The 26,177-nt window shown below is 40.8% G+C and overlaps 1 protein-coding gene across 1 annotated transcript; it reads left to right on the forward strand.

Annotated features, from left to right (window-relative positions):
* The first annotated feature begins 3,479 nt into the window (after positions 1 to 3,479).
* Positions 3,480 to 25,862, forward strand: slc6a17 (solute carrier family 6 member 17). Its single transcript, XM_063463526.1, has 12 exons — positions 3,480 to 3,800; positions 7,824 to 8,230; positions 12,936 to 13,093; positions 14,896 to 15,022; positions 16,570 to 16,751; positions 17,530 to 17,640; positions 18,866 to 19,107; positions 19,201 to 19,393; positions 20,600 to 20,792; positions 20,870 to 21,029; positions 21,184 to 21,346; positions 21,506 to 25,862. Exons 2-12 carry the CDS (start codon positions 7,930 to 7,932, stop codon positions 21,866 to 21,868), a joined length of 2,193 nt encoding a protein of 730 aa, XP_063319596.1. The 5' UTR covers positions 3,480 to 3,800; positions 7,824 to 7,929; the 3' UTR covers positions 21,869 to 25,862.
* The last annotated feature ends 315 nt before the right edge of the window (positions 25,863 to 26,177 follow it).

Consider the following 26,177-nt stretch of genomic DNA (forward strand, 5'->3'; position numbering starts at 1 on the left):
TAATTTATGGAATCCGCTGGAACTTCTTTTTTCAAAATTAGATGTATGTTGTAAAAGTTTAGTGTATCAATGAAGAACAAGTTTGGCCCACTGGTGGAGCTTAAATGCTGAAGCAGCTTACATGAAACTTGTGAAAAGACTTAGGGGACTTGTCTCAGTCGGTGTGCCATGTTCTGCGTTTTTTTTTTTGTTTTGTTTTTTTGTATTACTGTTCTTGGTATAGCCATTGGCACCAATAGAAGACTAAAGTGATGCATGAAAAGGTAGAAACATTAGATGCCCATACAGCTTCACTGCTTGGCTCCTAATTAGGCCGTAATACTATACTGCTGATTGGCTCAAACACCCTACACACAACTTGCATAACATATTCTACAGAGAATACAAGGATTGATGCAGTAATCCTGCTGACATGATAAGCTGTTTGATCTATTTTCAGCAACCCCTGCTCTCCACACACCCACAGACATGCTATGTTATAGGATACCACAGAGAATAAGGCATGCATGGTAGATGCACTAGAGCCATAATCTATGAAATAACTGTTTTCAGTGAGCGAGTGCAGTTCTTATGATAGAAGGAAAAAAAAATCACAAAAGAATTCAAGCAATACGAAGCTATCGCCGCATTTTAAACAAGCAAAGGGCAGCACATAAGGACCTGCAATCATCAACAGCATGAAGCAGTGGAAAAATGAACAGGTGTGATTTTTCCTTACAGCTGAAGGTTTCTCTTGACAAGAGGTTGTTTTCATTGTCTATTTATATCATGTATTCTTCTGGGAAGCTGCAAGACTTCTTCATATACGCGAAGGAAAAAGAGCCTCAAATCCAAGCTTCTATTTAAGCAAACATAAATTGTCAAATGATCATGCACCATCATGAAGCATCAGAATGAATCTGTCTCACAGCTAAATCATTGCAATTGATTTTACCTCCCCACATTCATCACAAGTATCAATACTCATGCCTGTCCTCTTGTGGTCATGACTTTGGTGTATTTTTCTTTATCTCTGGAAGAGCAGTGAAGCTTTAGCAGAGTGCTAATGAGCCTCTTGTTACCTGAATAACACGGACAGGTGATTAAAGGGAAATAGGCAGAGGCAGGTGAGGAATACAAATGAGTTATTTCTCCTCAACAACAGTGTACTGCCCTCTTGGTGATGTTGCACGAAAAAGGCTTTACTGCAGAGTACAGTTGCCCTGCAGTACACTTCTTTCCCCTTATTCACAGACAGAAAGGCAGCAGTTCAGTCAGACTGGCTGAATTATCCATCCCTCCTCATTTGCCCACCTCTTTCCAGTGTCTGCACTCTCACACCCAAAGGGGAGTAGGAAAGGTGTCAGCACACTAGCAGAGTTGAGACTGCACCATCAATAACAAAAAAAAGGGGGAGAGAGCAAAGAGACAAAACTGAATCGTAAGTCCCGACGAGGCTGAGCTACACAGAAACACCCCCGGAGACGTGGATCACATTTTACCCGCTGGTGCTCGTCAGCATGTTTAATTTGTGACCTGGCAACTTGGTTCTCCTGAGGGTGGAGGAAAGGAAAGGGCTGGTGCTCCACTCACAATACTATCTATTATATAAACATCACCTCCATTCACAATTATCGTTCAAGCTGAACAAAACCATTACACCTGATTGAGCAGTGAAGTGGGTAAGCGGGTTATTTATCACTTGCTCAATCCTATATTCACATTCAGAATAAAATCAATATTTGATGGGGCGCTCTTTGTAATTTAGTACAAGAGCACTGAGATGAAATTGCAGTCGGTCTCCGCTTCAGTGTGTCTCAATTTTCTGGGTGTTTAGCAGTTCATCTCCACAGAACTAAACCCTTATAAATGATCTTAAAAGCCTCAGTAAATCACAGTCCAATCAAGTGGCTCATTACCCCTCTGTTCTGTGCTCTAACTTAACAACATGTGAAATATTAAGGCCGTATCCATCCGTCTCGCCGCAGCTTGTCCCTCACCTACTGTCTGTGCTGTACATAAAAATAACCCGGCGCAGGGTTGAGATGTTTGAGATCAGAGCTGTAGTGATGGCGAGTCATGTTCATGCCCATAACATAAATTTCTCCTATGCCACTATTTGTCACATATGAAATGTGGTTTTCATCTAGTTATTCAAAGTCATCACTGAGAATTATAGCTTGTGGTTATTCATGAAGCTTTAGGAGATTAATGCTGAACTAGAATTGCGGCTACGACAGGATGCGGGAGGACACTGTGTCTTCTGTTGCATAATTTAAAGGTGTGATAAACTCTATATTTACGAGTCGAGTCACACATCAGAAGCAATGAACCACAAGCAGGAAAATCAGTCCTGCAATCAGATTTATTTTGTAAAGTGGAGGGATGTTATACTATACTTTAGCGGGTCATTCACTGCTGTGGTGCAGTAGGTACTCGAGAGGAGGAGGAGGAGGCTGGAAAAAAAGAGAAAAGAAATGAAAATGCTCACAGGGTGAGTAACCATCATATGATCAGTTGTTGCTATGGCAACTGATCCCAGCAGCCAGCCCTTGGAAAGTGAGTCACATGAGTGAATTGAAGGAGACAGGAAGCATACTGTGCATACATGTTGCCAGTTAGATGCGGTATACTTGTGAGTGAGAGAGGGATGAGAGGGAAGTGGGTGTTTTGTGTGAGTCTTGTGATGGAAGCAGAGATTATCCCGAGGTTAGCACGTACAGAAGGGTTAGACTGTCCTCCACATTTATTCCTTTTAAGGTTTCTAATCATAGGGCGTACTATGGTGCAAAGTAGTAGCAGCTGAGAATAAACACCTGAACTGTGAAGATCCAACATATATCTGGCTCTATGGGCATATTTTGGGTTTGTGATAGTTAATAAACTGTGACTGTATCCTTGTTTAACTCACAACTCCCAGACACAGGCAGACGATGTTACCAAGAGCATCTACCCGACCATGTTGTCATCATCCAGCAAACTACTGGAATGAAAACTAGAAGGTTGTGCAGCAGACCTGTCTACTGTATATGTGGTGGTGGGGGGCGAGCCACCCAGTGAGGCAGGAGAGCCACACGCAGAATAAATTACTAGTGTCAGAGAGAAAAATGACTCTGCCACAAATTATCTACACTTAAGAAATGGTTATTAAGAAGTACCATCGTTTCACACCTATTTTAATTGTGGGTGCACATTGACACGCCTGTTAGGTAAGGACCAAAGACAACTGAGCAGTGAACTGTGCCAGTTAACTTTAAAGAGTGTGGGGGAAAAGACAATTTGCACATTAGCATATTCAGTCAGTTCCTTTGATCCATCTGATTAAAGGCTACCTGTGTGACGCCCCTATTATCTTAACATCCTGGGACCACTGCAGATGTTCGGATCAACTGCTGACGTGCGCACGAGCGGATGAGTCAAACCTGCGTCAGACACCGTCGTGACTTACCATAGTAATTTCTCCATCCTATTGGGGGGTGATTTATTCCACAACACAGCCATAACCACGTGGAAACCAAAAGTGTGAGCGGGTGTGTTTTTCAGATCTAGAGAACATTACATAGAGAGACAAACGGTTGCAATAAATTGTTACCTGCTCAAGTTAATGTGATTATAGGAACCCAAACTTGTGGCAGGCGCCGAGCTCCTGCGTCAGACTTTACGCACCATGCGCCCTATGTGACTGGAAGCTGTGATTTTGCATCTCTTTACGCGCAGAGATGGTGCATACGGAGACCGTGCCTGAATGAAGATAGTTTATCGTACGTTGGATGTATGTTATCACAGTGAGTCGCTCTAACCGATTCTACACACAGCAAAAGGTAAGAAACGCAATCCGGTAACCATTTTTGTGTTATTTATTAATGCATTCATGGTGTAGCTCTGAGACGAGTAAATGGTTTTGTATTGTCGCGATGCACTTGCACAGTTGCAAAAACATCCTACTTGAAGTCATTTAACAGAGAAGAGCGACAGCTTTCAACACATCACCTGACAAATGGTGGCTTCGCCGCGCCATTCACGGTGTGCGTCGTTTATTAATCCCCTGCGCTTGACGCTGTCGCGCCATGTGTGTCCAAATTTGACTCAAATATAACAAATTCTGCGGGGAGGCGGATCATCTGCTGACTTACATCGGTGCAATTTGCAATTCCGCATTTTTATTATAAGGTGGTTGGTTTGACCTTGACAAGGTATCAGAGGTTATACCCACGTATAGAGTTACTTCTCCTGCTTATGACCACGGGCCTGTGTAAAACGTGCCTGAAGGATGCTTGAACATGGCCACACAGGTGATGTTTTGATCCCACCTTCTGCCACTTTGTTGTTCAGGAACGAATCAGTTTCGTGGTCCCTGCATGGCATCGTGCCATCTAACCAAATGCAACAGTGACACCATCTTCTATCCAGAAATGACTCAAATCTAAGATCTGCGAGTGAGACAGTTTGTGATTGCTGCCTGATTGACAGTGCAACAGATCCCACAACAAACTGTCACCTTCAGTATTCCCGCTCTCTCCTTCCCTCGGTTCTGTCACAGTAGCTCTGTGTTATTTGCAGCCGTCCTTCAGGGCATATTATGTCTGTCCATTTGAGATGGTGAGAGGAGAGGCAGGCGACCACTGATGCTGCAGGGATGGGATTTCAGTTTTGCAGGAAGAGCCATTGCTTAGCAACCACACTAGATAAAAGTGGAGCATATCTTTGTAGAGAACCTGCGCTGTTACATCATCAACACAAAACTGTCTGAGGAGAGTTGGGAATACAGTTCCAGGAAGAAGAAGCAGGAACAAGCATCTGCCTCTGAGGAGGCAGCCACACACACGAGCCACAGGGGTCTATTGCCATCACTCCTTTGGAAAGCAAACGCTTTAAGTCTGCAGCACATTATCCTTCGCATGAATGTTCTGTTTTCTCTGCAAGCACAATCATTTTTCAAAGTATTCTGAAAGAAACAAAAACACTTCTTGTCACTTTGTTTCCCTCAGATGGTGATTGACAACTGAGTCATAATCTGTAACAGTGTCTTGCACTGTATGTGAAGTCCTGCTGTCTCTGTAATGCACCATCTGTGTCAGCACATACTGTGAAACCCAGAAAATTGCTGTGCACTGCTACAACAACATCGAAAACTTTCACCACACGCTATTAGTAGGTCACAGTGACAATCCTATCTGCCATTTGTGTCTAACAGACCACCATCATCCCAACCCATAAGTAGAAATTAGGCCAGTTTGTTACTAACTATACCAATATTTCCATTCGTTTGGAAAATAGGGCAAAAACATCATGTGGACATTCTTGCAGGGCTCCAGGTTGCAAGTGCCAAAACTGCAGCTGAGTCAAAAAATAATTTTGTTTTGCAAACATGCACACTGTTGTTTCACACCTCATTCAGAGAGTGTCTGATGATGAGTCAGTATTGTGCAGTTGTAGACCGCTGTGGGAAAGGTCACCGCTGTTCTGGGATCTGTTTCGAGCACTCAGCTTCCGAGCTGCTGCGTGTCGTGACTGCAGTTGAGGAATTTGATGTGCGTGCTACTGGTTCAGACTTTGGATGGGCTTAAGAGTCTGGCCGGCTGGCAACTATTCTTTGAGAAGTCGCTGTGAATACAGGACCAGCTCTGATTTCAGTCGAGTGCATCTGTTTTTTAAGATTAGAAGTTTTGTCTTCAGATCAAACACCTCTGGCTTCTATTCTCTGTTCTTGAACTGCCAGAGTGAAAAGTCAGATCAAACTCATCCCACACAGCGAAACAACAGCAAAAGAGGGGGTAGGAGACAGGGGGGGTTGAGGGGGTCTGCCTTAAGGGTCTGGTTTCAGTCATCCACTACTCCTTTAGCTGCTCTTTTGGCATTTACAGCAAAGGGTAACTTTCTCACAGTGTCTTCTTGTGATTTTCACACCAGTCTTTGAAGGTCAAGCATGTCAGTTTGAGCTTTCATGCTTGCAGCCACAAATTTACATTTTAATTTTAAAAGAATTAGGTTGCTGGTGTTTACTGGGTTTCCCACTGTGTTTTATAGCAGGAGTAGATCACCGACACAAAGACCACCCCTCGTCATGTGCAGGGCAGCTATTTCACTCAACACATTCGGTATAGTTTAAGGCAGATCTTCACTTATTTTACTCCCTTTTTTTATTTTCACGAGTTTTGGTGATTAAGAGCTGCACATTGTGAGACCGCAAGATAAATTCAACTTACCAGACCTCTGTAATTTTCTCTTATTTAGTGTAACACACGTAACTAACAAGCATGTAACTAACAATCTGGGTTAGTTATTAAACTTAATAACCAAATCACTTCATATTTATAGTCATTTTTCGGACTGAATATCTGACTAAAGTGCAGTCAATTTAGGAACGGAGGTGAAGGTAAACAAATTTTTGTGGGCAAGTCCAGACTAACACCGGTACCACACCACTAATACTCAGATGCTTGAATCATCAGTGACTTATTATGACATACATACAAGCTGTTGTTTTTTGTTTTTTTACTTTAGCCCTCAGTTGATTACAAATGTAGCTGAGTTGCTTGAGCTGAGTTTTTCATTGTCAAAAAAGCTCGGGACATAATTACAGTAAAACAAGTGCTTGCCCTGTTACACCGTGTCTTTGTGGGGCTAACTGTGGAAAGATGACCCCACTAGATTTCAGACTAGTTCTGCTGCAAGCAAAGGTGTTGCAGGAATATGCAACAGTGGGCAAGTATTCCTGCTCTTGTTTGGTGGATGTGTCTGAAGTGTTAATGATCCTGTGCTGTGTTTCTGTACTGCTTCTGCTTCCATAGAAAAACAAAACATGAAGTAAACAGGATGTTTAGTGCATAAATGTCCATTGTTGCATATGAGAGTGTAATGCTAAATTTGGGTTTGTTATTAAATTACTTAATATTTATAATAATATGACAGCTGGGATACACTAGGACCCTTGTATGAATGGATGGATAGGCTAATATTAGCGCAATTCCAAGAGACTCACATCTTCTGGGAAAAAAAAGTAACGTTATGCTGCACTGTAATTAACACCAGATTCCTCTTGATGGAGGAACAGTACACAGGATCATACGATTAATCGTGGATTATTTTTTGAAGGGCCTCTGAAAAATTAACACAAGAAGTTATTACAGCTGCACTGTGCTCGATCTGTACAACATCAAAAATGTTAAAATAACATGTAGACAAGATTTTGAAGTTGTGCAATAAGAAGAAAAGTATACAGACACTAATAACTGATGAAATCTGCTCAGAGGCTTTAGTTTTACTGCTTTTTCTTGAAACCAGTAGTCACACAGACAGGCTGCATGCTGCTGGTCATCCTATTCACATGACCCAACTTTAGTAAAATGGGCCCTGCTGTGAAATGGATTGTGTTTCAATCTTTGTACCTCATTCACCATAATGAATTGGATTACTGAAATGCCTCATGGCTCTGAAGTGCTGCTGTTTTTAGAAACGTTTTGAGTTCTGGAAACTAGTTGAAGCAACATGCTTTATGTCATGTTCCATTAGTGTGGCTCCTGAATTGGTCTTGTGATGCGTTATAGGCCTGAAACTAGCTATTTTTTAATAGTAATTTTTCTTCTTTATATTCTTGAATTAATTGCATTTTTTTTTAAAGAAAATCATAATGCCAGTTTTAGCTTGATTCTGGCTGCAGTTCTGTGCTGTATGATTTTCCTTCTGTAAAATCTTCATTGTGCAAAATTCACAAAAAATATTGCTTAAAAAAAGAAGTAATGATGGATGAACAATTACCAGAAGGATTTTTGTACATAAAATATCATTATATCAATCATGATGAAAGGTTAGATTAAAACTTTGGGGGTTTTTTCTCTTTGCAGACCTACTGAACCACAAAGTTCATCCCCTGGAAACTTGCCAGCCTCCATCCATTCTCTCTCCTGGCTCTCATCTTCTTGCTTCTGTCAACGCCCCGGTCTCGCAGCCATGCCAAAGAACACCAAGGTGACCCAGCGGGAGCACAGCAATGAGCCGGTCACTGAGTCAGTGGCTGACCTGCTGTCTCTGGAGCACCCCATGGACTATAAGAGCAGTCAGATGAGTATGGGTCTAAGTCCTGGCTCTACTGCGCCAGTAAAGGCCCTGCTGCCTTCTCCTGACCCAGATGCAGAGGATGGCCGACCAGCATGGAACAACAAGTTGGAGTACATCCTGGCCCAGGTGGGCTTCTCTGTGGGTCTGGGGAACGTCTGGAGGTTTCCCTACTTGTGTCAGAAAAATGGTGGAGGTAAGTGGATGAATACGTGAATTTGGTTAGTTTGCTGTCTCATAGAACTGGAATAAGTGGCCAGATGGGAGCAGTTAACAGCACTCACTGTTTTTATATTTTGTCCTTTACTTAAGCATGGTATTTGTTTCCTCTCCACAGTCCTGCCTGGAAACTATTTGCTCAAATATGAGTTGATTAACAATGTTCACATTTAGTGATTGCCATAAAAGTTAATTTCCATCACATCACAGACAGAAAAATGTGAGTGATTTCAGCTAATTTAAGTCCCACCTAGTTAGGTAAGTTTATTTATTCAAGAAGTCTCATTAAGGTTAAGCTCTCTATTACAAGAGAGCTAAGAATAAATTACATGTTCGCAAGATCACAGTAATAAATCCCGTCACTCAAAACAGTCTCCACATTCAGACGCACGAACACAACAATCAAAACTCTCGTAAATAGTGTTGAAGCTTTGAAGTCCCTGTGAGGAGTGGATGTCTCTATCTTTCAGGTGTGTTGTAGCTTAATCCTGCGTACTCAGCACTAGAAAAAAGTGTGGGTAGGTGGATGGATATGTGTGCATGAATTTGGTTTGGCTGTCTGATAGAAGCGGAAAAACCTGAACATTTTTTGTGACCAAAGTTGGAGTAAATAATATTTGCTGGGTTTGGCTTTCACTTTAAACAGGCCACCCATGGTGAACATGTATCCTTCAGGGTGCTGAGTAATGTTAACAGGAGGTGCCAAGCCAAGGCAGTTAAAGTGATTTTTTTATTAGTTCTGTAAAATATTTCATTAAATAAGTGGCCAGATGGGAGTAGTTAACTCAACAGCACTCACTGATTTTTTTTTAACCTTTAAGCATTTGTTTGCTCTCCTCACTCCTGTCCATAACCCTGTGTGTGCCTGGAAACTATTTGCTTAAATATGATTTGATTAACAATGCTCACGTTTGATGATTGACATAAATAATAATTCTACATTATTTCCTGTCATAAATCCCTCATTTCCATCACATCACAGAACGAAATATGCGAGTAATTTCAACAAATTTATCTCCTGTTTTTTCACTTAATTGGTTGAGTTTGTTCATTCAATAAATATCATTGAGTCTAAGATAAAGAGCGCTGAGAAAAATTACACAAGATCACAGCAATAAAATTTATCCGCATAACCACAATAACTAAAACTGTCATAAATGTTATTAATGCTTTAATGTGTCTCTGAGTAGCGAGTGTCTCTAACTTGAAGGTGTGCTGCAGCTCAGGCAGGCAATAAGGTACAAGAAATAGTGCAAGTACAAGAATTCAGTCCAGTGCAGAAGGTGTCAGAGTCATTTGTTGTGGTTGCCTTGTTTTGGTATAACTGCCTAGTTAGAAATTACCATTGCTGAGCAACTTATTCAGCATAAAGTGATGTAGGTCAAGCCACAGCTCTTCAGCAGATTTTAAGATTTTAATGCTGAGTGACAACTTAGCACATGGATAGGTCTTGTAACATCATACTTTTATATTATTCACAGATATTTTTTTTTTATAATATAATCATTATTGAATTTAATTGAATTCAGAGTTATTTCTATAGCACTGATTCACAACAACAGTCACCATATGACACTTTATGTTGTAGGGTTAAGACCCTGAAAAGCCAAAATGTAAAAAAAAAAACTAGTGGCTGGATGTGGTGGTGGTGTATATGCACACAGAGAGTGAAAAGGTGAAGAAGACATGCTCAGTGCATCCTGGGCAGCCTAAGCCTATCACAGCATAACTAAGGGAAGGTTCAGGGTCACCTGATACAGTCGTAACTATAAACTTTATCAAAAAGGAGAGAAAGCTTAAAAGTAGAGAGGGTGTCTGTCTCTTGAATCCAAACTGGGAGATGGTTCATAAGAAGAGGGGCCTGAAAGCCAAATGCTCTGCTTCCCATTCTTCTTTTAGAAACTCGAGGAAAAACCTACAGTGTAAGAACAAGGTGCTCTATTAGGATAATTATGGTATTGTCAGGTCTTTAACATATGATGAGGCCTGATTATTCAAAAGTATGTATGTGAGGAGATGGATTTTAAAAGACAGTCTGGATTGGGAGAAATACACTTACTCTCTCTGGTCCTACTGGTACTACTCTCGCTGCGGTGTTCTGGATCAACAGAAGACTTTTCAGAGAGCTTTTAGAGTAAAAATTGTAATAGTCCAGCCCAAAAAGTATTGACTAAATGAAGGATAAATGTTTATTGGTCAGGACGTGCTTGTAATGTCGAGCTGAGCTGGACAGTAAAAATATTGATGCACAGAGTAAATAGTGTGCCTAATATTGAGCTTTGAGGGACACCATATAAGTCATCTGGGGAAGTGATTAAAAACAATTAGCAGCAAGAGTTTGAACACACAGACAAATGTGATTTTAATGAGGCGTTTGCTGTGACGATTGAAGCACAGTTTTGCTTTTCATCTCGTGAACAGCAGCAGTTGTAACAGTTGTTGTGTAAAGCTTTGCTGCTCTGACTGATACATCTTATTATCTTATTATAGGTTAGCTTCCAGGACTTAGGACAGACAAGACAGCAGCAGTGTTTCCTGTTGCATCTGACACACACACAGACAACATTGACCCAGTTCCTCTGCTGTAGTCAGACGGACAGTCTCTTCAATGTTTCTCAGATTTAGCCAATCCGTGCTGTCAGCAGCTACAAGACGAGGTCGTCTCTCCTCACCGAAACGAGGGAGCTCTGAGAAGTCTGGCATAATGTTGCGAGATCCTCCACTTTAGGTTTTGTTTGCTTTTGTAGCAGATTTCTCAGCCTTGTCTCTCAGGTAGGGTGATTTACTGGTATTATAATGAGATGAGATGGTGGCGATGACTGAAATGGAGGAAGTCGAAGAGTAAATATTAATTTCCTTGGCTTTCAGACATCGTGAGTGCTTTGTGTGGGAGGTGTGTGTAGAGAGGGTATTTGAAACGTGTGATAACAAAGCGAAATCTGAGTATGCGTGCATTTGCTCGTATTAATCAGAGTGTGTGCATATTTGTGCACATTAATGAGTATCTGTCCCCGCTGACGCTTGACTTGGTGGGAGGTGCTGCATTGTCTTGTCTGGGCTTGTCCCCATGATAATGACAAGCTGTCTCTAATTCTTTTCCTTTATCAAGTTTTCCATCACTTTCTTAATATTCTGAGTCAAGCCTTTCATAACAAAAACAAATTTTAGGCTTACATACTTCACCTAAATAATATTCATAATTAATTTGTGTTGTTGAGCTCATGCCTCATGGTGAAACCTACTATTTGCAATATGCTTGCGTTTGTCTTTACAGAAAAAAATAATACAACAACTCAAGTTTTAAATAATGTTTTGAATGTAGTCATACTTGGATTCATTTCAGCACAATTTAACTGTTTTCTCTTATAATCAAATGCAGGATAAACTCATATCATCACCGCAGTGTTCAGCAAATATCACTCATTTTTTGAAATTTGCAAATAGGGACTACCATTTGCCAACACACTTAAATGTATACGAGACACAGCAAAATACATTTGTAACAAATTAAAAAAGGTATAGTAAAGCGTAAGTTTTACTACTAGAGCATTAAAACTTATGCTTTAGTGTACCTTGGCACTGATTCTCAGAGCCTCTTGAACTCTACAGGAGGCGTGAAACACTTCCGAAAGATATTTCCTCCTTTGGCGTTGTGATGATGTGGAGCAAAGTGCTGGCTGGCAAGTCGGTTTAAAGTCTCCCACAGGTGGTCAAACAAAACCAGCACGAATGAATGTTAAGTGTTTAACTGTGTGGAAGCATTTACATTCATTGTGTTTGTGGATGTTTATATTTAGCTTTTACTTCAAACAGTTTCTGTTTTTATATTAAGAAAGAAATCGGTACCATATTATCTGCTCCAAGAACCTGCTCATGAAGACCCATATCCCTAAATATGGGGTTTCTAGTGTGTTCTTCATATATAGTGGTTTGATATCTTGTCAAAAGCATATAAATAGTGTGGATTATCACTGGTTTGGCTCAGGTGAAATGTATGTAAGGAAAAACAAAAGCTAAAGCAGTCATCTCGGCTTTTTTTTTTTATCTCACCACATTTTCCTTGTTCCGTGTGTCTGCTGCCCGACATAGACATCAAAAAGAGCTCAGCACATCAGCCACTTCTCCACGCCACTGTGTAACACGACACTGTGTTCTTGTCTTTGTTCCCTTTGTCTGCTGCTACCTCTAATAGCCACTTCCGATGTTATCAGAAATTTTATTTGAGTCAAACGTCACCGGCGTTTGTTTTTAGTCTGAAAACAGGCTGCTCTCTCTAGCTTTCCATTGCTAACCCATCCTCTATGGTTTTGAATGGTTTTGTCACCATGGTGCCCCTTCATTTCTTGACGTAAGCATGACTGGACGTGACTTGTTTTCTGTGAGTGCCTGCTGCTCTCCCCGCATCGCTCCCCCTTTGTGAAAATGGAGCTATCAGACAGAATGAATGGAAGTTAAAAATGAGGAGTGAGAGGAAGAAAAAGAAATTGTGAGGGGCACTGAAGATGAAAAGAATAGATTCCAAAAATAGGATCCAAGAAAAGAAGAGAGAAAAATTTAACAACATCCCCTCTGCTGCTTTGAGCTTTTGTCCTTCGCTGTGCATAGATTTAAAAAACACACAAAAGAATCTGTGCATGTTGCAGCCAATTATCCTCCCCCTGCTCTTTCTCTGTCTCTCTCAGGTGCATACCTGGTGCCATACTTGATTCTTCTCATCCTCATTGGCATCCCACTGTTCTTCCTTGAGCTGGCGGTGGGTCAGAGGATCAGGCGTGGCAGCATTGGTGTGTGGAACTACGTCTACCCAAGGCTGGGCGGCATCGGGGTTTCCAGCCTGATGGTAAGTGGGTTATGTCACTTAACATGACCTCCGATTCACACTCAGTTTACATGTAGGCTTTACATGTGATAAGTAATGACTTCACTGATGCCTGTCACTTTTAACTTGCAACTGTGTTAGTGGCTCTGTGAGGACATATTGACGTCAACAACACCTCCCTAGAAATGTTACTGCATGTAGGGTTGAAGCAGGCCACAAATATTGTGATTGGTGTGTTGGCGATTCCTTCTGTGCATTTACCCTTTCACCGCAGTTTTTGAATTTATCAGTGAGAGACTAACAACCAAAGCCTCATTACAAAGATTAATAATCATAGTAGCAAAATAAAGACTCACAAATGTCAGCAAATTCCTGGAGAAAGGTTGCTGAAGCAGAATGGATGTGTGGAAAAAGGAATGTGAAAAAGCATTCCAGCGTTTTATTTGTTTCTATCATGTCTGGCACTGCAAATAAAACATGACCACAGACTAATTAACATATAATGCACAGGGGCAATGATGTCGGCCACTGAAATCGGTTACGTTGTAGGCTTTACAAAGATACCCCGCAGAAGTCAAAATCGGGACTTAGTGGTAATCCATCCAGTAATTATGTGGACATTTCAGGTCAAACCACAAATGTCTCTGTCACGGTGGCAATAAAAGAAAAATCAGAGGGGCCGTTCTGGTGAGTTCATGAATGCCTGTATGAAATTTCATGAATTATTCATTTTTATTAAATTCACAAGGTCATGATTTTCTCATGAGTTTTTCTGCCATGAAAGACTTACACTTGTATCCAGCATGAAGTCCACTCTATTAAAAGAAATAAATATAAATAGATAATACTTGTGCTTCTCTTTCTAAATTAACCCAATTAAATAAACATTTCACTGACTAACCACTGGACCAATGCAAATTTATTTATGACCGACTAAGATTTGATGTTTTACTGTTAGTGGAAAATTTGGTGACATATTTTTTCCACCTCGTAGTGAATCACCGGACTGTAAAACAATAAATAACAGATGATATTCCAATCTAATGGTCATTTTATGATATCTGAGTTGATCTTTTTTTTAATTATTATTAATTTTACTCAATTATACATCCATAAAAAAACCCAATGATTAATAAAGGCAGTGAGCCTTATTTATGACTGCTTTATTTAAAAAGCAATTGAGTATTGTGCTGCTTTTGCATCATGATTAACAGCCTGTGAAGACGTACAAATGACCAAGATGCACTTTATACAACTCTGTTAAAGAATGATTTTCATCACTTTAAATGCTCATTGTTCTCTAAGACTACAGACATGCTGTGCCGGACTCCCTCTGCCTGCTCATATTACTTCCTTTTGTTGCATTAAAGAGAGCAACATGCAAAGATCAGCACTGATTGCTGTCACAAACTATTCCCATCAGCAGCAGCAGAAGTAGTGACCCATCAGTGCTACCAGCTTAAAATATAGCCAGTCAGCAAATGAGTCTGTCGGTGATTCTGTTTGACTCTCTTCCTGATAGTGATTTCATCCATCCAGTGCAAAGGCGGAGATGGAAAGACCTGGCCCGGGGCAATGAGGCGTGTGGCAGCTCGGATATGGCAGAGGGAGATCAGGAGCTATAAATACCTCCTCATAGAGGACCTGAGCTTTAGCTGCTGAGAGCAAACAGCTCAATAATTTATATGCACTCTAATTTAAGCTGTGTGCTTTGCATCTACGCCATGACTCAAGAAAAAGAGTCATGGCATAAACATTCTGGATTTGTGTGATTTGTTTTTCACAATGTTAAGTGTTGCTGTTTTTATCTTATTTTTCTTCAGGTTTGCGGTTTTGTGGGCCTCTATTATAACGTGATTATTGGCTGGAGTATCTTCTACTTCTTCCAGTCTTTTCAGTATCCACTGCCTTGGGCTGAATGCCCCATCCACAGAAATGGAACTCAAGCCGGTGAGTGAACAGTCCACTAAATCACTAAACACTTGCAGAAGGCTGAACATAAACGCACAGCAGAAAACAACTGTCCACATGAATGCTATTTTGTTTTACGCCCTATGACACAGAGCACAGAAAAATAAATAAATACTACAGTTTCCAACGAGGTAATTTCATATTCAGTTATTATAGCAGGAGATGCAGACGCGGCACTTAGCAGGATGCCTTTGCATTGAAGCAGCTTTCTGCTGTGGCTCTGCGGTCAAGCAGGAGTGTTTCGGCAGACGTCTAGCAAATAAGTGTTTGTGCTGTCTCTATTGCTGGGCCGGCTTTGTGCTTCATGCTACATGGCAGCTCTGTTGCGGCACTTGTCAGACTGCATGACCCGTCTGAGGGTCAGTAGCTCTAATGGCTGGCAGCTGGTAGTCTTTGGGGCACACGCAGGTTCTGGCAGAAGAAAAGGCATCAACTTTCATTAGCATGAGAGGGCAGGATCCTGACTCTGCTCATGGTTGTAAAATCAGTGGGCATGTAGTGATGTTAACTATTTCCAAAGGTAGAAAGCATTGTAACTAAGCAGGTTTACATAAATAAATGCTCTGCTTATACATAATTGATATGCGATTTAACTTATTTCTGCTTTATTTTCCATTTTACTGCAACAGAGTTTCAACATAGCTATATTTGTATGTTGTATGATGATTTTCACTGTCAAATAATCTGATTATTTTCTAAATGACCCATTTTGTTCTCAAAGTGTGAAGAAAGAGGTTTTAATAGGATTTCATAGTTTTGAACAGCTGGAACCCGTAAATGTTTTCTGTTCTTTAAGCAGTTGCTAATTAATTTTATGTCAGCTGACTAATCATTACCTTGCAGTTTTTTGCACTTCTGTTCCTAATTAACAGGCCATTTTTAAACACTTTTTGTCACTTTTTGCATGTACTTGAGAACGTGAGATGTGTGTGTGAGTTTGTGTGGTGTGGGGGTGGGGGGATGAAACAAAGGTCAGCTGGCCAGGAATCAAACTGCAGACACCACAGTTATGTGGCGTGTGCACATAAACCATTAGGCTATCAGCATCTTCAATTTATTTATTTTTTTTGAGTTGTTTTCATTCGAAACAGTGGGAGGGCCGCCTTTCAGCTTGTAAGTGCAAATCCATTTATTAAAAGAGTTTTACCATGAAATAAAACCAAAAACATGAAATATTTGGCTGTAAATTATGAAGAAATCACTTATTTTGGAAAATTCATGCAAAAGCCAACTGCATTTTCTCCTCAAGGAAGTAAGGAATTTCCTTCAAAGTAATTATAAAAATCATGAAAATACTTCTTATGTAAATGCAATATTTATAAGATTAAGATTAACAATAATTTTCATACTGTGTTATTTTTTGTAGCTACTGCTACTAACTTTCCATTTCTGGCCTTTCGCAAATGTATTTATTTAAGATAAAACATTAAAGAATCTGTCAGGTTTTCTATTCTAAAAGTACGCTGGATGCATTTAATTATCGGTGTGCTTTTCCCTCCCTGTCTTCCCTTTTGTTGCTGTTACAGTTGTGGAGCCAGAATGTGAAAAGAGCTCAGCCACCACTTACTTCTGGTACCGTCAGGCTCTTAACATCACCAGTAGCATCGACGACACTGGAGGTCTGAATTGGAAGATGACCCTGTCCCTGCTGGTGGCCTGGATCATGGTCTGCCTGGCTGTCATTAAGGGCATCCAGTCCTCTGGAAAGGTACAGGGTTCCACTGAGTTAACAAAACAAGGCTTAAACCTGCTAACTATTGAAATTAGGATTCTGAATTCAGTCATACACAACACAGACCCAGAATAAAGCCCAAAAATAATTTGAAAAAAACAACTTGAAATTTCTATTTTTATTCAGTGTTTCATCCTCATCAGAGAATGTTTGGGGTTGTTTTTTAGGCGAAGGTAAGATGCTAAGCCTCTTGTCAGCACTTGTCTATTTTGGGATCTCATCCATATTATGGAAGAAAGGAACATGCAACATTAATAAACTTAAACTGAACCAAACAAAAAGTGTTTCAGGATGCAGATGGAAAATTCTTAGTTTGGCAACAACTGCAACAACATCCTGTAATCTTGATCCAGGGAATGAGTCATACGCAACAGCAGCATCCAGCCCAGCGTCTCAGTAGGAAAAAGCACAACAAAGAGCTGATCGCCAAGTTCTGACACACTATTTTAAACCCTAAACTTGGTGATCTAATTATCATAGCCAGTTCTGTAGCGATTCCCTGAAATGCTGCAGGGAGAAATATTTTACTTTATAAATTCATCTTCATGTTTCAGTCCACAGATTCAGTGCCAAGCGAACACAAAACACTGTGTGTGTGTGTGTGTGTGTGTGTGTGTGTGTGTGTGTGTGTGTGTGTGTGTGTGTGTGTGTGTGTGTGTGTGTGTCTTTGCACATCTTCCTCTATGTGTAAGACCTCTTAATGCATATCCATGGAAACACAGTGTTAATGTACTTGATTTTCTCGCTCTCTTAGGTGATGTACTTCAGCTCTCTTTTCCCGTATGTGGTGCTGTTCTGTTTTCTGGTCCGAGGTTTGATGCTGAAGGGAGCAGTGGATGGCATCGCTCACATGTTCACCCCTAAGGTGAGGGACAGTCAGAGTTCATTTGACCACATAAAAAAGGGAACATTTTCAGAATGTATTTATGTTGGACTACAGACTAAAATCTGAAGCTTTCTCCTGTCACCCTGCTGACAAGTGACACTCTAAGTGACATTTGGTCCACGCAGGCTGTTCAGCCATGTGTGGCTGATGGTTTTAGCATCACGTACTCAGATCCTCTCACAGGAAAATGTCACGAATGCCCATCACTTGTTCTGTGTTGGGTTGATGGCTCCCTCTAGTGGTGAAAGTTTATGACAGCAAAGTGCTTTGTAATACAGGCAGTTTGGTGTTGATAAAATTATTCAAAAATAGCCAGAATAGGTAGTGGAAAAGGAAAGGTCAAAAATAAGAGCAGCATCCTTACTTATTGTGGAAGAAAATGCATTTACATTATTATGTCCTTTGTATGATCACATAATGTGCATTAATTTGGGGACTGATTAGCTCCAAAATGAATATTATAGTAGAGTAGGAGAGAATATGCTTCATTAGAGCTGAGATGAAGTTTAAGTTTTCCACTTACAGTGAACAGGACTAAATGGTAAATCAACTGGTTCTTATATGGCACTTTTCTACTAAAGCACTCAAAGAGCTGTATGCAGCATTCACCCATTCACACACATACATTCACTGCTTTCTATCTGACATTCACACACGTTCATACTCCAATCAACAAATAAGTATCATTCCCAAGGACACTTATTCGTTCATTGGAGGACATGCAGCAGGGATCAAACCACTAACCTTCAATTAGTAGATGACCTGCTGCCTTCTGATTTATAGCCGCCTCATACATAAGCACATCCACTTTTCTCAAACTATGGCAACAGATACGTACAACAGATTTAAGAAAACTCTCTGTAGAGGTTTCATAGTTCCCTTTGTGTTCAAGTACAGTGTGGCTGCTGTGTTAACATTTTGAATGGCCAATTTAGACTTAAACCCACATAACATGGTCATAAATATGGGATAAAAAATTCCAAGCAGACTTCATATTCATCATTACAGGGTAACCACATGCAGCAGGAAAAGATAGTGTAGTCAGTTCATGTATTTATCTTATGGTGCTGGATATGTTAATTTAAATCATCCAATGAAAACGTGATATGTTAAATATATTAAATAATAATGTCCTGGAGATTTTTAGAATAAATATGAAATATTATCTAAACTTTGCAATCTTTTCCTCTTTTTGTCTCTCCAGCTGGAGAAGATGTTGGAACCACAGGTGTGGAGAGAAGCAGCTACGCAGGTCTTCTTTGCCCTCGGACTGGGCTTTGGCGGCGTCATCGCCTTCTCCAGTTACAACAAGCGAGACAATAACTGCCACTTTGATGCAGCACTGGTTTCAATCATCAACTTTCTTACCTCCATCCTGGCCACTTTGGTAGTGTTCGCTGTGCTGGGGTTCAAGGCCAATGTCATGAACGAGAAGTGTGTCGTCGAGTAAGTGCGTCGCACTGAAGCAAATGTAACCTCAGAAATCTCAGATAGAAAACTAACATGTTTTTCTTCTTTACATCTCCAACCCATGCGCAGGAATGCAGAGAAGATCCTGGGCTACTTAAACACAGGTGTGCTGAGCAGAGAGCTCATCCCTCCTCACATCAACTTCTCCCACCTGTCTTCCCAGGACTACGCAGAAATGTACGCAGTTATAAAGACAGTGAAGGAGGAAAACTTTGCCCAGCTGGGCCTGGACCCCTGTATCCTGGAGGATGAACTGAACAAGGTCAGCGGGAATAAATCTTCGAGGCAGAGATGATCATCTGATTGTATATCTGAATGAAATACACGAAGGATAGTTTAGAGATTAGAGAAAAGTGGCTGCAGGTGAAGGTAAATTATTATTAAGGAGACCAAATGATCCTTTTATGTTGTTAGCCAGAGACAAATTTGTGGTAGCGTTACCATTGAGAGTAAATGTACTTTATTATGTTATTATATAATGAGTATAAAGTAGCTGGTTGTTATGAGCTGCTTAATAACCTTCAGGTTGTGATTTTATTTCATGATCAGTGACTGTTGTGATTAACTCTCTTTTTGGTGCCAAACCCATTTTACAAGCACTTTTAAAGCCACCATAACTCCATTGCCATTTGTGCTAGAGACAAAATGCAGCAATATTCAATGTATCATCGTAGCTCAAAGCATTCACAAGGTACTGCTGTCTTCAAATGGTTCCCTAAATATGAGAATTGTTTTGTAATTTTACAGCCAAAAATGACAAAATAAGTCCAGGCAGTCTATATGATACTTGGGTGATAAAGCGTACAGAATACAGCAGATTATTTAGTTTTGTTGGATCATTGTGGGTTTTCAGGTCTCTACAGGCATTTATTTGGTGTAAGTGGATACAAATTAATATTGCTATGCAGTTAGTTTAGGCTATGAGTTGCACTCTGGAGAGTACCCTGATGCCACTACATGGTTACCTGTGAATCACTGGTTTTGAGCATGTTTAGCCTGATCCCCTGAGCTCAAACCAGTATGTTACCTTGCCTCCCCAGCTGCATCAGTTTAATTTAAACCCTCAAATTCATCTTGCTACTCCTTACTTTACAGATGATTTCCGCGCTAGCTTGAAAACGACCTTGTTAGATTGAGTCCAGAGGCTATAACTTTCTCAGAGAGACGATAACTCATCTCTGTGTTATGCTAATATGCTCATAACCTGCCTGGCTACCCCTGTGTAGTCTCTAATGTTGTTAAAGCTTTTCAGTGTGCCTCTTACTAGTTAAGATCACTGAGTGGCCCCTGGAAATATTTTCAAGAGCAATTGCCTTGCATAATTTGATTGTTGGTCTCTGTTATGTTGTAATTTTAAGCTTAATGTACTATCCCGCTCAAAGTGCATCTTTATGAACTCTTTATAAATCACCTTCATGGCTACACTGCATAAATAATGTTAAGTGGGTGATATCTCTCCATCTTCTAGGCAGTTCAGGGCACCGGTCTGGCGTTCATCGCCTTCACAGAGGCCATGACTCACTTCCCTGCCAGTCCCTTCTGGTCCGTCATGTTCTTCTTCATGCTGATTAACTTGGGCCTGGGAAGCATGATCGGCACCATGACCGGCATCACCACACCCATACTGGATGCCTTCAAGATCCGCAAAGAGATTCTGTGTGGTAGGTGCTGATTCTGCTTGTATTCTTCTTCTATCCTTTGATGATTCTAACTCAATATTTCCTCTTGCCTCCCTCAGTGGTTTGCTGTATCATAGCCTTCCTGTTGGGGTTACTGTTCGTGCTGCGTTCAGGGAATTACTTTGTGGCAATGTTTGATGACTACTCTGCTGGTTTGCCCCTCATTGTGGTGGTGATCCTGGAGAACATCTCTGTAGCCTGGATCTATGGAACTAAGAGGTAATTTGCGTGGATATGTAAAATGAAGACTAGACCCTCATACTACTGCACAGTCATTCTTTCATTCACAAGAAAACATTCACCAAAAAACTCAATATTTTCCCCGTTTTACTCAGAGTATATTTGTTGAGACATCTTTTCTACCTTGTTACAGGTTTATGCAGGACCTGGAGGACATGCTTGGGTTCAGGCCATACTCCTTCTACTTCTACATGTGGAAGTTTGTGTCCCCTGCTGTCTTGGTGGTGCTCATCTGTGCCACTGTTATCGAGATGGCCATTAGTCCTGCAGGATACAATGCCTGGGTAGAAGCTGAGGTCAGTAATCAGAAGCACTGAAGTTGCTTGACTGAGAAACATTTGACCAAACCCTCTCTTCTTGCAATTTATCTAATTTTCTCTCCTCACCTCTTCTCATCTCTCCCTTCGTTTCATTTGTTTTTGTCGGCCATCCTCATTGAATTCTTTTGGTTTCAGGGCTCGGACCGTTTCCAAAGTTATCCTCCCTGGGCTTTAGCCATGGCCTATGCCCTCATTGTCGTTGCCATGCTGCCTTTACCCATCGTTTTCATCGCCCGCCACTTTAGCCTAATCTCAGATGGCTCCAACAAGCTCTCCGTCTCCTACCGTAAAGGTATGATGAAGGACATCTCCAACCTGGAAGAGCAGGACGAACAGCGTTTCATCCTCAGCAAGAACCCCAGCGAGGCTCCCTCTCCCATGCCTGCCCACCGCGCTTACCTGGGCCCCGGTGGCACCCAGGAGATGACCAACACCAACTACGGCACCAGCACCAAGACGGGCTACCAAAACATCGGCTCGCCCGAGTCTGAGCTATGATCCACTGACGTAAAAAGTCCCTCCATTAAACCCCAGTCCTGCTTACAGAGAGGGAGGCAGTGGGAGTGAAAAGGAGAGAAAATTCACTTGCAGCATTCATCACACCTTAACCACCAGAGCAAAATCCCTCTATTCCCCTCATTCTGCTCCATTACCCTTCACCTATGTTTCTCATTGTCTTGTGCCGCTAATTGCATGTCAGTCTCAGCCATGATGAAGAGCTCATGGGAACGTGAGACCAAACAGATATGACAACCATCTCCATCTGCCAGGAGATGGGGCGGAAAAAGAGCCAAATGAAATATAGAAGAGTCCAAAGGCTTTGTCGGGTAACGAGCTCTGGTTCAGGTTAAGGTTTTTTGTAATGCTAACATATTTTACATTGTAGTGAACTGTAATGTGTGTTCATCAGTTCATGCTTCTTTTAGTTCACCTGGAAAGGATTGTTATTTGTGGGGATAGGATGGAAGGAGACGGAAGAAAAGCATTCATCTTGTCCTGATCTGCAACACGGTATGAGAAGATTTCTTATCTAGAAAATGTGTCAATAAAAAAGCAGTATCTAACAATTGATTCCAATAGCGTAAACAGTGTTACAAGCACATTATATCTTTAAGTTTATTGTGCCTATCACACATCAGCAATAATAACCAGTCACAATAGTGTCTTCATTCAAATGTGGATCTCCTTCTATCTTGTTTTTCCCCCACTGATGTAGAATACTGTACATATATGTCGTGCAATAGTTTGAGATGTCACCGTAAATTGTCCATATACACTGCAATAGTGCAAGTCAAGGGGCGGCGTTTTGCCTCTTCATGCCATGAACACAGAAGCACAGGCGCCTGCTATCGTTAGAGCATCTCTGAGCCTTAACACAGAGCAGCACTTTCCTTTCAAAGGATCCTTCTCCTCAGCAAGCACTTCCCACTGTCTCTGTGCAGCTCCAGACCTAGATGGCATAGACAAAGCTTTTCCATTTTAATCAGTTGTTTTAATCATGCTGTTTTAATTAAAGCCTTAGAAGGGCAGCAGCGGCAGTGCACGAGCAAGAATAAGCACGGCGACGTGTGTTTGATCAGAGGGCAGCTTCATGCTTGTCTGTCTCATTGTCAGAAAGGCGAATGCAGAGGAGGAATTGGAAATGTGAGTTTCGGCTTCGTGTACACGTCCAGATGCGCATGTGTAATTGCATGCACAAATGTGTTGTCTGCCACTGAATGAGAGCTGCTGGTGACCCTGCCGGTTTAAAAATAGAGCTGCGTTGCCCAGGGGAAGCCGTGGCAACACACCATAGATACAGATCCTCTTGTGATGTGGAGGAGGAAGAGGAGAGCAGACACCTCGCTCTGTCTGCTCCACCTGCACGGCTGTTTGCTCGGTTAAACAGACGAGACATTTTACGGTTGATGCCCTTCAAGAATATGTTTCTGATGTTATACCTGTACATTGAATAACAGGTTCACTGCCATGCTGTGCTGTGGATTAATCATATGTCATCCCTGAGTGGATGGTATTTTACGTTCCAACTGAATTGTACATTCCTCGAATTGTGACCACTCTATAGAGATATAATTTCACAAGCACCACAAACTACACCTCGATGTCTTTTTCTGTGATCTGAGGTGTGAAAGTGAAACCTTTTTTTTAATTTATTTTATTGTGTAATCTCAAATCATAGCATATTTTTAGAATTATAATGTGGAAATGTACTCTGATATAAATGTTTGCAGTGAGTGGTAATACATGGTTTTCACCACTGGGTGACTCTGCTGGCCAGCAGAGGAGCCAATGACACTGTCCTGTGGCCCCTCCCTGAAACAACACCAGTACTTGAGACTGAACAGATGTAGTGTGAAGCACAGTCAGCCACATTGTTCGGTGCCTGAACAGATTCTGTGTTGTCTGTTTGCCTTAGGCTTTATGGGGGTTTTGTTCCCTTGATTATTTAATGATTTTATTATGTAGAGTTTGGACCAATGTTCCATCATATTAATTTGCACTTTAATTAGGGGGAGACCTTGGAGTTGTTTGTTAAGCACACATGTAAAAAAGAAAAGAGAGCAAAGTAAATATAGGGGCCTAAAAGTTTAAGATGACAAGGCTCAACAGAAATGCATGACAAGGCAAAAACATCTAGTCCACTGTATCTTCTAAAAGACATTTATCTTTGAGTGCAAAATTATAGTATTTTAAATCTCATCATCTGGCATCTTGTCAAAAGTACTATGTAAAATTTTGCCCTGTCATCCCTTTGTGGTAGCCAGTAGCAGAGAGGTCTTATTACCCTGCATCCTATTTTGCTAAGCAATCCCTATGATACGATGGCCAGTACCCCCTACAGCATGGCTCTTGCTTTTAGTTGATGACCTACAATGGCTGTGATGCATTGCTTGGGACTGACTGGTATTAAAACAATACAGCTCAAATCTATTGCCCTGTCCTTCAAATGATGCTTCGTCTTTCATTCATAGAAACCTCTGTCCATGATGAAAATGAAAGAGTTTAATGAGAGAAAGCATTAAAGGAAACATGATATAGGGGATAAAAAAGATACAAGTTACAAAAGAGTAGTATTAACATCTGCAACTTAACTTTGCTAAAATGCAGCTGACAGGGCCTCCTGTAAAAACTGTGCATGAGAACTATATGTCCAACAGTTTGTGATGCAAATGGCACTTAAGCTGAGGTAAAGACACTTAACCTGTATATTTAAAAAAGCAGTTTTGGTTTGGTTTGGTTTGGATAAAGCACATTTGGGGTAAGCACAAAATATGTTTTATGTCTAAATAAGCAACAAAGTCATTGTGAATGAAAGGGGAGATGAAACTTAAACATCATGTCAGTAATATAGCTGTGATTGCTGCATCCTGCAAGGCTCCACTAAAGGATAAAGCTGCACACTGAAATACATCCTCATAAAAAATTAAACTGCACCATAAGTCTACAAAAGCACCTGAAGCTACAAAGTGATATGCACAATACATAGATAGCAATGTTGAACTAATGCTAATGCAGTGGGTCCTATATGAAGAAAGCACAACAGCAGGCAAGCTTATATTTTTCTCTACAATTAGCAGCGATCAGCGCTACTGGCTGCAGAGTGGCCGTAATATGACAAAGCACAGCTGAGATTCCCTCTAACAATAAAAATCACTGAAACTCTGCAGCAAAGTGGGAAAATGTCTTCTCTGGTCCAAACCTAGCCTGGATACAGGTATCGATTTCTTACTGAAAACAAAGATTCCAACTCCAGGGTCTCTTTTGTCTACGTGTTAACGAGGTTAACTCAGTTCAGTTACTAAGATGAACTTCCCAATAGCAAAGTAAAAGTACATTTATTCAACCGTGCAGATAATCTTTATGTGACCAGCCATAGTTATATTTATAGTATTTAAGACAGTGTATTTACTCTGTACATATCGATGTACATTCTGATAAATTCACACTGAATATCTATAGTAAGAGTGACAGGGTGTATACTTGAGCTGTAAATAATAAATGTATATTTTGAGATATTTTTTGATTTTTGTACTGTCAGTGGTGTTACTTTGGTGTCTGTTGGTTTCTGGTGTTTGTGTGTGGTCGTTCTCGAAACTTAGCCGAGTGACTGTGCATATGTGTATGTATATATCAGCGTGTGTATGTGAGTGTATGTGAGCGAGTGAGCGTGTTTAAAGTAAAGGTATATGTAGCTTTTTGGTGTTTAAATGTGTGTTTTTCGCCTCTCTCAGTGTTGTGTGCTGCTGACCTAATCCAGTAGATAAAATCCTGATGTTACAGTCGGCTGGGACCACTGATGTAAGCAATCTCTATTCTGTGTTTCTCACTGGAACTGCTGTGGCTTCCGGCACTAAACTGGCAAAACACAAATCAAGATGAAATGTCTGTCTACAAGAAAGAAGACAGAAACTTTAATTTGTTGGTTGAAGAGCATTCGGATCTGTACAAACATGATGGAGGGAACAGGAAATTAAAATAACCACTTTTATGAAACAGACCATGATGTGCGTCTCATTTGTTCTGTTGTTTATGCTGAAATGACTTAACACATTATGTTTATAATCTATAGATTCAATAAGGGCAAAAGTTTTGTTCAGAATAAATTAGATTGTAGTGATGGGTGAAGGAAAAAACAATATTATAGACTTGTGAGGCTGCTATCTGTCGAAATGCATATCCTGTGTCATTGATCATCCCCACCACGCATTTAAAAGTTAATATCGCTCATATCTGGCTTTGCGGTATGCATATCGAGGTAGATTTTTTTCCCATCTGTGTACAGTTACTGTGGCTTAAATGAGGACGT

This window comes from Pelmatolapia mariae, linkage group LG20 (assembly GCF_036321145.2).
Source record: "Pelmatolapia mariae isolate MD_Pm_ZW linkage group LG20, Pm_UMD_F_2, whole genome shotgun sequence".
NCBI classification, from domain to species: Eukaryota; Metazoa; Chordata; class Actinopteri; order Cichliformes; family Cichlidae; genus Pelmatolapia; species Pelmatolapia mariae.

Bases quoted from the DNA above. Each gene is read 5' to 3' on its own strand.
- slc6a17 (XM_063463526.1), top strand. From the start codon at position 7,930: ATGCCAAAGAACACCAAGGTGACCCAGCGGGAGCACAGCAATGAGCCG. The intron at 13,094-14,895 runs GTAAGTGGGTTA...ATTTTTCTTCAG, and splicing joins TCGGGGTTTCCAGCCTGATG to GTTTGCGGTTTTGTGGGCCT. The intron at 21,030-21,183 runs GTAATTTGCGTG...ACCTTGTTACAG, and splicing joins TGGATCTATGGAACTAAGAG to GTTTATGCAGGACCTGGAGG.